The sequence below is a fragment of the Clupea harengus genome, chromosome 13 (assembly GCF_900700415.2).
Source record: "Clupea harengus chromosome 13, Ch_v2.0.2, whole genome shotgun sequence".
Taxonomy (NCBI): Eukaryota; Metazoa; Chordata; class Actinopteri; order Clupeiformes; family Clupeidae; genus Clupea; species Clupea harengus.
In genome coordinates this window covers 14,975,344-14,986,698 of record NC_045164.1, presented here as the reverse complement: position 1 = coordinate 14,986,698, position 11,355 = coordinate 14,975,344, and the positions used below count along the sequence as shown (strand labels likewise).

At 46.6% G+C, this 11,355-nt stretch overlaps 1 protein-coding gene across 3 annotated transcripts in view; it reads left to right on the top strand.

The window, feature by feature from the left end:
• The first annotated feature begins 2,154 nt into the window (after nucleotides 1-2,154).
• dlg5a (discs, large homolog 5a (Drosophila)) overlaps nucleotides 2,155-11,355 on the top strand; it is a 39,035-nt gene continuing 29,834 nt past the window's right edge. For all 3 annotated transcript variants that reach the window (XM_031578539.1, XM_031578538.1, XM_031578537.1), the window contains exons 1-2: nucleotides 2,155-2,931; nucleotides 10,546-10,614. In XM_031578539.1, coding sequence (XP_031434399.1) covers nucleotides 2,634-2,931; nucleotides 10,546-10,614 — 367 coding nt within the window. In that variant the 5' untranslated portion in view covers nucleotides 2,155-2,633. The remainder of the gene's footprint in view (nucleotides 2,932-10,545; nucleotides 10,615-11,355) is intronic.

The following is an 11,355-nucleotide window of genomic DNA, read 5'->3' as shown; positions in this document are numbered from 1 at the left end:
GACAAATGGAGAGTAAATTGACAGTTTTCCTGTCTCACAAAATCTAACATAATCCTCTGTCTGTTGTGTTAGAGATTAAGCGATATTACAAAAAGAAAAATCAGAACAAAAGCTGTATTCCTGGAACAATAATCTTGAATCCAGGCAGCTGGAGAATTATTAAACATCTGTTTGTCAGCAATAATCCTTTCTTTTATACAGCTTGATCTTATATGTACTGCTCAGGATTTGTCTGTCCAATGGGTGGTTGACGAAAGTCCACATCTATGAAATTGTATTGGAGGCGTACATTGATTTAACCTGCAGATTATCTTTCAAAAAAGACAGTCTATAAATAGGATGGTCCTCACTAAAATAGACTCACTCAAATGTGTGTAAATCTTTCCACTAAAGAGAGAAATAGAGTCGGTTCTCAGAAAACTGAAATGTGTGGCACTCACCTTGTGTGCTTGCAGAGATTGAATGTCAAGACATAATGTTTCAAACACTCTTCTGCACTGCTCTTTTATGTTTGTTGTTTAAGGATCCCATAGCCTCATTTATGCTTGTTGTTTAAGGATCCCATAGCCTCATTTATGTTTGTTGATTAAGGATCCCAGAATGCATACTCTCTCTCACACACCCATAGCCTCATTTCAACAGAAGGCAATGATTACATACAAAACTCATACCGGTCTCCTGCAAATGTGCACATGATTCACTGCATGGTCGGTATGTGTAACTGTACTGTGATCAATAACCTGTGAGAGGCACATATGCCACTGCAATTTATGGACTCTTGACCCTCGCAAAGCCACATTAAATATCTGCCTGAGGTGATGTCAGCTAAGCTTCCCCGATCATCCCATGGTGACAGACATACTGGTGAATCACTTCACATCTCTGGAGCATTCAAGGCTTCATTTTGTCAAACACCGACATGGTAATCAGAATGAAACGCTCTTCTAGCAATCATTTCTGCATGAATAATGATGCAGCTTTGGGATTATTTTTAGACTCCTAAACTGACTGTTCTCTTGCTGGCCCTTAGCTACAGCATCTGTCGGGTACCTCACAATAGCTCTTTTGTAGTCTTCCTAATCCATACTGACACTCATTAAATGTAAAACCACATCTGTACCTCGGTAACCATGGCTATGAATCCCATATATCTTTACTTGGCACAAGAAAATCTTTTTAAATCATAGCCTGGGTTTGTCTTGTGTAATGAAATGGATTAAACTAATGCTGGACTTGGTTTTGATTACTTTTATTGGGGATTGGATTGTGAATTGAAGTGTTGTGATCTGTGGCTACGCGTAGGTGAGCAGAGCAGCACAAAGCAAAAGTGACTGCATTCCTTTTGAATAAGCAAAATACAGAAATATACAGAAAATAAAATACAAAAACGACTGTAGGAATTATGAAAAGCCTACCGCAATGAACAGTTAAATAAATAAATAAAAAACTCATCACAGCGTCTTAAGGTATATTTTTGTCAGATTTTTTAGCTGGTTCATATCAGTTATACCCAGACCAGGAGGCAAAACACAAGTGATCTGCAACTAATGTAGCTTGTGTAAAAACTGATTTATTACAGCCAGCGGCTCCAAAACACACATTTTCCAAAGAGATCTTCACAGAGTAATTGATGTTGACAGTGTCTGACAATATGCCAAGAACTCTTCTTGAGTTTATTTTCTACTGCCCTTCAACCGGCCTTTTGAGGATTGCAATATATTTTTCTGATTGTGATTTCTTCTTATTTTGTCTAAGCTACTGTCTGCAGGAAATAGGCTATATAACAACAAAGACAACACAGATAAAAAAATATGACATCTTCTTGATAAGATAGTTCTAAGCCTCAATAGGGGCTGATAATGCTTTAAAAAAAATAGTTTAGAGAATAGTTTCTTGCTCTTCTTCTTTAAGACTGTACTGTAAAAACAGTCTATCATAATCATTTAACTTGCCTAAGCAGATAGATTTAGTTAAAATCTCTGCATAGTTATCCCATATTCCTTGAGTTCTCGTGAACAGGGTGGTTAAGAGTATCAAATCATGATGTCCATGTTGCGAAAACAAAGATTGTTATAGCAGAGCGTGGTATACGCCCACTAGAAAACCAGGTGTGTCTGTGGGAAACTCCGCCCCATTTTACCTTACATGGCTATTGTAGGGTGACTTGATTGACAGCGTGTAGCAGCTGCTCAGCTGCTGAGACATGGCGGAGCATACAGTTTGAGTGAGGAACGCTAGAGAGTTACGGTAGTTTTTGTATCAGTTGAGGTGACACAGTGCGTAATAAATGCCCAAGAAGAAATTATAAAGAAGGCTGGCCTTGCTTTCAGTTAAATTGTAAGACAAAATGGACGAAGTTGCGAGACGTAAGTAAGCTGGGAAAATGTATCGCAGTTTAGTGCAGTCAACAGCCTTGGGCAACAAATATGGCTTCGTGTGCCTTTTTGTTTGTATAATAAAAATCTGGCGTGCTGTGCCATCCAATACCATGGCTGAGGTGTCGAAAATCCACAAGTGACCAGAAAGAAGAAAGTTCTTGCTTCGTAATCGGGCTCGTTTTAGAATTAGAGGCGAGGCTAGGGTTGCTACTGATAGCAAGCTAGCTGGTTAGCTAAGGAACTACACGAATTGCAATGGAGCCAAAGCACAAAGAGTTGTTAGATCAATGCCACCAGAACTTGCTAAAGTCCATCACCGACGCAGACCGGTTGATAGAGTTACTGACCAAATCTGGTACTCTCAGTCAACGGGAGAGGTACGAGTTGGATCAGAACTGTTCATCCAGCACCGAGAAAGTGGAGCAGCTTCTGAAGATGCTGATGAACAAGGAGAGCGACCATTTCCTGGACCTATGTGTGGCATTGGAGAAGACCTACCCTCACCTGTACTCTGCCCTCTTCACCAACGGGGGTGGGCCCGTGGACCATTCTGGTAAGCCGCCAACAGGCAGCATCTATGCTATAGAGACCATGATATGAAAGCTGCAGATGCGCTTCATCCGCACGCGTGTTTATAGGACTTGTGCGTGAAGCCACATTCCAGGAGTAAAGGCATGAGTTTGTTGGTTATAGTTTAAACATTCTTTGCATGTAGGTCCTTATTTCACCTCAATATCTTTTCCAAGGCATACACAAGTGATTGCATTTAACCTGCGACCTACCAGCAACATGTAAACGAATGTATGATGAGTGCAGAGTCCTTTGGAGACGGCTGAAGGCATCAGTCATTTCAGCTATGAATTTACTGCCATGTGGTTTTTGTAATGTTCCTCTGTTACCTCTGTACATAAGTTCTGTGACTGCATGCTGACCATGGTGTGTGTGGCGTTTTCAAAAGTAGCCTCGGCTTTCTTTGATTATAACAGCAATGCAATTAATGTCAATCCAATTATATTAAGTGCCTGAGCTTGCAGCTTGCAGTCTTTTATCCATCTCCAAAGAGTATTTATCTTTGCAGCTTATATCACTTGATGAGTGGAATCCTTAAATTGTGCAACCCCCCCTGCTATCTGGGGTGTCCCTATAAAGCCCCACCACCCTCAATAATACCGCTTCCTGCGGGAATTCTAATCCAGGGGCACAAATAGAACTAACTGTTCCTTTATTGTGTGTGTGTGTGTGTGTGTGTGTGTGTGTTTGTATGTGTTTGTAGGCTTTAATGCAAAAATCATATTTTGTGATTTTTTTTTAGATTTGCTTTTTTCAACTGGTTTTAGTCAAGTATCTGTGATGAGCCACACCATCTTTATACTGGTATATAAATACAGAGTACGCCAAAATAGACAATGATGTTCATTCACTGGAAAATAGACCTTCCATAGCACAAGCAGCATTAAGAAATAGAGCCTACTATGCTGATTCACCCATGTTCAAATCACCAGCTTCCCATACATGTCCTCACATGAGATTGCCTGACTTGTTTCCATGGAAACCTGTGCTCCGCCATGCCATAGCATATTGATCTGAACAGGCTTGCTGTGCCATGCTGAGGACTCCATACTGTGGATTCCTGCATCTCTTCAGTCCTCCACAATGGCTTTGGCTACTGGTGAGCTGTTAAGAGGTGGCTGTTTTGACAGCAATCAGCCCGCAGGCTTGCACTGCCGTGTGCAGTGTACAGTTTGATCATGAGGTGGATGCTGTGTTAATAATTCATTCTGTTTTATGGACGTATTTAAAGACACCTCCCTGAGCTGATCCTGCATGGTCCGTCACCTGACACCGGGACGCACACAGTGGAAATATGTGATGGGGTGTTGGTGGGTGAGTGAGTAAATGGCTCCTGTTGGACAGGTGTGGCTCCCCTCTCTGATCAATAGCACGTCCTTGTGTGCCTCTCCGTGCAGCCGGATATAGAAACTAAGGGAGGAGCAGGGTGAGCCTCTGCTGACTGCTCGTCATCCTGCTTCTGCTGTGCCCGTGGATTTCTAGCTTCCTGCAGCACCGTGCTTGTCATCTCCGATCACGGCTCTTAGTCTCTTCCCATTTCACAGCGTGCTTCTGCTTGAGTCTCAACCTCCGAGCACGAGTCCCTTCAGACAAGCATGCCAGAGAGATGCTTCCGTAGAGCTTGTGCTGCAGTCCTTCCCCTTGGATGTGGAACTGACTGCTCTGTTCTGAGCCCTAATGGAGTACAGTACAGTGGAATGCTATTCTTTTAAGCGTTCCCCTGTGTGGTAGTACATTTCCGTCAGACAGTCCTTGCCTCTTCATCTTAGGAGGATTACGTCCGCTGGTGTTCTAAGCTCTTTCAGTCAGATGTGTATTCTCATGCCCCTGCAGCCATCTCTATCGGTGCTCCTGCACCTAGTCCCAAGCACACTGATTTAGGCTGAAAGGTATTTTCTCTCTTCCTTTCTCACCTTTTTTTTTTCCTTTTCATTATCGTGGGAAACTTAAGATGAGCCTTGGCTCCCTCCTAACTGAGCTTTTGGATGAAAGGGCTTTGTGTGTGTGTGTGTGTGTGTGTGTGTGTGTGTGTGTGTGTGTGTGTGTGTGTGTGTGTGTGTGTGTGTGTGTGTGTGTGTGTGTGTGTGTGTGTGTGTGTGTGTGTGTGTGTGTGTGTGTGTGTGTGTGTGTGTGTTGGTGATGAGGTACCCCGATAGCAGCCTCCATTGAAGTCATTTTCTCGTGCTGCTTTTTTAGCAGGCTCTGTTTCCTTTCAGTGCCAGGGCCTGCCCACCTGGAGCACAGCACTGATGCGAGCGCTCCGGCCCCAGTGAAAACGCCTCCCTCCTGGAGCACAGCACTGAAGCGAGCGGTCCGGCCCCAGTGAAAACGCCTCCCGCAGCAGTGGAGGAGGGGCACTGTTGGCTGGGTCAGGGCTCCTCCTCATCTCTCAGTATGCCACCTCCAGGAACTGGGCCGAGCGCCGTGTTAATAGAGCGCTGAAGGATGCTCACATTGCTAACGTCCAAAGCTGTATATCGCCCCCCAGGCAGACATCAGTTGCATTTAACGGACACGAAATCAATTTTTACAAATGAACCTACGGTGACAGTTCCAAACGTAATTTGAACGCTTGGTTAAGAGGGCAGCATTTTAGTTAGTATGCAAGTAAATACAGTCAATCTGGCTGTAGCAGTTTAAAATGTCATTTGTGAAATGTAATGGATTGCAGATAGCAGATGGTAGAGTGTGCTGTGCTGTGCTGTGCTCTCCATGTGCTCTCTGCATAGAATCAGCCCTTAGCTCATTGCAGTGACCTATAGTCTGTTATTGCTCCGTCCCTCAGCTGGGAGCGGGCCATATGAAATATGACTGTCTCCCAGCGCTGTTCATTTCCCTTTCAATGACTCAAGCAGTTGTTCCACATGAGGCCGTTTTGGACTCTGGGCCAGTTGGTTCCTCCTCCGTGCAGTCAAACGGAGAGCCTAATTGGTTCCTACTCCTGGCAGTCAAACGGAGAGCCCAATTGGTTCCTACTCCTGGCAGTCTAACGGAGAGCCTAATTGGTTCCTCCTCAATGCAGTCAAACGGAGAGCCCAATTGGTTCCTCCTCCTGGCAGTCAAACGGAGAGCCCAATTGGTTCCTACTCCACGCAGTCAAACGGAGAGCCCAGTTGGTTCCTCCTCCACGCAGTCAAACGGAGAGCCCAATTGGTTCCTCCTCCTGGCAGTCAAACGGAGAGCCCAGGCCAGAGACAACAGGCCTTTTGTTTTAAGTTTAGCTGCCTGCCCCCAAAGTGCTCACTCAGCAGCTTGCCCTGTTTACCAACCAGAGGGACTGTCAACTTGCATCCCAGTGCATCGGCCCCAGTGGATGGAGTGAGCTATGGTCTGACAGTCTGTCACACAAAGCACTCTTGGTCTTAAATATTCTGGTGTCTCTCCCCATCCATGTCCAGTTCACCCCGGCCAAAAGCCCCGCAGGACATCTTTTCATCCGCATGAGCAGATAGGTTTCGTTTGGAAGGGATCTCTGAACAGCTCCTTCTTATGTCTTTGGATTTTAGAAACAAACAAACAAACAAACAAAAACATGAAATTGATTAGCACGGAGGTGTTTGAAACGGTGATTTTTAATAACTGCCACAAGAGGCTTAATAGAAATGTGGGCATTGAGGTGAAAGCGGGTGATGCAGGGATTTGATTATTTAGTTTTGGGGTGCCGTCGTCTCTGATCCGGCCTGAAAATCAATGTGTGTCCCACGGTCCCAACTCTCTTGGGTAATGGTTGTTTTCCTATAGCTGAAGGTGTTAATAATAGTGTTACTAATAGTGTTCAATAAACCGGTTCGACTGGGAACCAATGTACCGCAATGTGCCCGGCTGGATCGAACTGTATTGATCTCTCAGTCATTTATAGGTGTGAGCACAACACATCATTATTTCAGCTCCCTCATGCGAACAGGCCTCACCAGTCCAGCCTGAACATGGTGGCCACATGTGGAACTATTGCAAGGAAATGAATAGAGATGCCTTGAAATGCAGTTTTTCATGGGCAGTATGTAAAGAGTGTTACTATCCCTTCGTGCTTTTGGGTTAGACTGTCAACCAGCATTTAGTGTCACTGTCCAGGAAGCGATGCCTCCGGAACAGGCGTCATTTAGAGCGCTTTCAAAGGTCTTAATTGCTGTGGAACTCCGGAAATGCCACAGTTTAAACTGGGGCTATGACGGGAGCTAATGGAAAGAACCAGTTGAGTTCTAGCACTGATGACCACAGCAGGAGCTGTGGTTGCCATGACCCTGGGCTTTGGCTAGCAATTTATCCTGTCTGACAGTGGTCTACGTGGTGAAAGAGGCTGAATGCACATCTCATTCATCGCAGTGTGTGGGAAGACTTGACTTATGTGGTTTAGTTGACATGAAACACCATTTGCTAAGCACGGGCCTTAGCCTAGTGTAATAGATGCATCACGCAGTACAGTTCCTGTGCAGGGTGTGTCCCAGGGTGAGTGGTTCAGTAGCAAAGCTCTAAAGAATGAAGACGGTGGACTAGCCTGGCTCATACGGGTCTAGGCTGTGGGCAAGGTTCTGAACCCCTTTATGTGTCAGTGTCTTTATGCATGCTTGGCTTATGTTCAAATCCATTATGATCAATATTTTTGTTCTGCCAAGTCTATACTTCCAGTTTAAAGCATTGGTATTTTTTTGGCTTTTAGTTAATCTGTAGCCTAGATCTCCTGCACCACTGACAATGACTTCTGCATGAGGAACCAGACGATGGGGCTTTCCCTTTCAAGTGGCTCTGTGGTCTGATGTGGTCTGATGTGGTAGTCAGTTGAAGTGCCTACAGCACAGGATGTGGTCCGCTGCGGAGAACCATATGCCCAGACACCAGGCTGTTGTGGTCACAGGTCAAGTGTTGTAGCACTCTACAGAGAGCTCAGTTTTCTGTTTAGCATAATGTGGCTTAGAGAAAATATTTACCCTGAACTTTCTCTAAACTAGTTTTTTTTGTTAGAATTAAAAAACATCGTTGACTGGCCTATAATATGAAATCATTGCACCCAACTTCCGACTTGGCTCCTTGTAGGCGTACAGTTTGAGGAAGGTTAATGTCTAGCAGCTCTGTTTAGAACGCCGTCTGAGCTTAGCCCACTATCTCTTTCTGATCCTCATCTGAATCTGAATGACTGTAAACACTGCAGTCACATGACGTCCACCCAGCCACCATTGGCCAACGCCTGTGAACCTTTGCCCTGGGTGCCACAGACTTGCCATGCCGGTCTCATGGGGAGAGCGAGTGGCTCTGTGGTGGAACAAAGAGTGGCTGATCCATGCGATACGGCCGCCGCGGCTGGCCTCTCCTGGGGCAGACTGCTGCATCTCAATCCCAGAGCAGCGGCAGCAGCGGCGGTGGGGCCAGGGAGCTGAGCGCTGGGCGCTGTCCAGATTGAATCAAACGGCAGAGGCTCCTACAGCAGAGCAGGATCCCTGCCAAAGTCACTTCGATTTAGTGGCATGGAGATGTGGGTAAATGGAATGGTTTGTCAGCTCGGCACCCCACCCCACCCCACCCCTCACCCCCACAGCCACATTCGCTAGGCCCAGCATCAGCATCAGGAGCAAGGCAGCTCGCTGACAATGAGAAAAGCTGACAGTTAGTTAATGCAGACTAGCAGCTGAGCTTCAGTGGGGGGAAAAAAAGAGAAGGAAGCAGAAATGTGGTGATATATTTGGGTAGCAAACGATCTTAAAGAGATGCAAGTCTTTTTCAGCTTCTTAGGGAGATGGGGCTTGAATCAGATTACTTCGGCTCGATAAGATTTTGGGTAGCAAATCGGATTCTTCCAGCCTTTTCAAGCCCTGAGGATAGATATATATTTTTGGATTAGTGCTCCAGTAAAAGCTTTAAAAGCAAGACTTGAACTCATCCATTATTTAACTTCTTCCATCAGCTCCCGTCTCAACCCTTTTGAGAAAGCAGCGCTTGTCTTTACCGCCAGTCTTCCTTTGTTCTGTCTCTTATTTATTTATTTTGTCTGATCATACAGCCAACTTTAATGCTCAGTAAGATTTGCCATGGCAACACATGTCATACCCTATCTGTGTTGATGGGGGGGGTGGGGTGGGGGGATGGTCTACTTGCCTGACACAACTGTTGGACTAGGAGGCAACACAACTGAGGCAATGCATGAGCAGTAACCCTAAGGCAAAGCCTGACTTTCCTGACCTACTTAAGATAGGCCTTTGTTATCTCTGTGCTATCTTGATCTGTAAACAGAATATTGCCCTCTGTTTCACACCAGGCATCTGCATATAGTACAACAAAAAAAAACGCACAATTTTCGAGCTGTAGGCTAATAAAGTCTTTATTTAGCTGTCAGATTACCTTTACAGATTTGGGTGTCCTTGTGCTGGGCTGTTCTGAGCTCCCTCGAGGCCCTGCCTGTCAGCACGTGGAGGGGAAAGTGAGAGCTGTTGTCTGAGGCACTGTCGGTGCAGAGAGTAGGATGGGAGTCCTGTCGATGGTGACATGGCTCTGGCAGTGGAGGCCGAGTGTATTGATTTGGTCAGCATGTTTGCAAATGATCGACTCTGCTCGGAATGAGGCTAATGCTAATTGCTATTGATAAAGAATAGGCAGTGGGCAAGAGGATGATGCCTCTGACCCTGATCAAAGAATGAGATCTATTTAGCTTCCTGCTTCAGCAGACGTGCAAAGCAGTTTAGAAGCAATTTATTCGCAAGGTTGTGAAAGATCAGTTGTTTTCTCTGAGGTCTTTGTATCTTTTGAAGATGCAATCTTAAAGTTTGAGGCAGCGCTGATAACTGGGTCCCACAAGCCCTGGATGTGTTCTAGGCAGACGACCGTGGATTACAGAGCAGAGTGGAGGAATTTTTTCGCGCTGCGTCTTTCTCAGTCACATGCGCGGCGGTCGTAAAAATAGCTCTTGTATTCCGAGTGCCATCCAGTTCTTCTCCAGCCCTGCGGAGTGGGGATCCGCGGCGGCGATAGCTCTCCTCCAGCCCTCTCCTCTCCTCTCCTCTCCTCTCCTCTCCTCCACCAGTGTGTCCCCTCCCCCGCTGATTGAGTTTCCTCCCTGCATCTGATCTTCCTCCCTGTATCCGATAACAATGTGGAATCAAAGTCAACCCCTGACTCCTCCTAAAAGGCAGAGCAGCGCCGCCGAGCGAGCGAACAGATGAAACGTCCGCGGCTCAGCCTGCCGCAACGGGCTCCTGTGCAGACCAGCGCAGCACTGGTGATTAGGCCTGTCCTTGTCGTGACTGGAGGCCTGTCATCAGTGCTACTCTGGGCTCTTGGCTCTTGGCTCTGAAGGGGCTGGGTGGGGATACTGCAGTTGAGGACGTTTTAAGGCCCCCATCGGCCACCCTGATTAATGGCATTAAAAAGCTCATCATCGTCACCGTGGAATTATTCTGTTTATGTTCACAGCTGTGTGAAATGGGCACAGCCATCTTGAGGGAAATTGAGATGTTCTTGGGCGAGGCTTTGGGTAGATCTGTTCACGTGTGCGCGCGGGCTATGCGGGCTAAATGCAAAAGTGCATCCAAGACAAAACAGGTTGAATACAACTTTGATCTTCATGCAGTCATTTTCTAAAGTTGTTTGTTTGTTGTTTTGTCCCCCCTAGGGTCCACCAACAGTGTGTTGTCCACCATGCCGTCCGACTCGGAGAGCAGCAGTTCCCTAAGCAGCGTGGGTAAGTAGTACGCATGGGGCTCGGGCAGCCGGCCACACTAACCTGACTCTCATCGAGTCGTGGAGCCATTTTCATCCAGACTGGCTGCCATGGCAGGTGAGGCATGCTTCAGTGCTTGTGCTCCTCGTCAGCTGACCTCATGACCTATGACCTCTGACCTCTGTCTGTCAGGAGAGTCACAGGAGCTCAGCGCACACAAGCATCACAAGCATCACACCCCATTACTTCACCACCAACCCAAAGGGCTTTTTAATGCAGCAGTGCTTTTACAGCCATAACCAGACGACTGATTAATTTCTATTAATAATTCATTGAATAGCTGGGCCCCGGTATAGACGTTGAAGCCTTGAAGGCATAATCCAGTCAGTGTTGCAGGGGCTGTCTTTCGGAGTCTGCCCAGTCGCTCAGTGGCTGCCTGTGTTTGTTTCTCACGTCGGCACTGAGTTCATCAGCTAATATGCTGCTGCTGCTGCTGCAGCGCGCTGAAGAGATCACCCTCAGCCGTGACACTCTAGTGTTAGACCTCCACGCTCTGTGTGCATCCATCACCAGTGAAGATGCCAGGCACAGCTCGATGGAAGTGAAGGTGTGAGTCACGCTCGTGTGAAGTGTGTGTGTGTTTGAGGGTGTGTGTGTGTGTTGAGGGGGGGGGGCACGGCACGAGTCCCTTTCTTCCCCACTCTCCCAGTGACTCAGCACTCTGGTGCTCCGGCACCGCGGGGCTTGGAGAAAGCCTGGCGT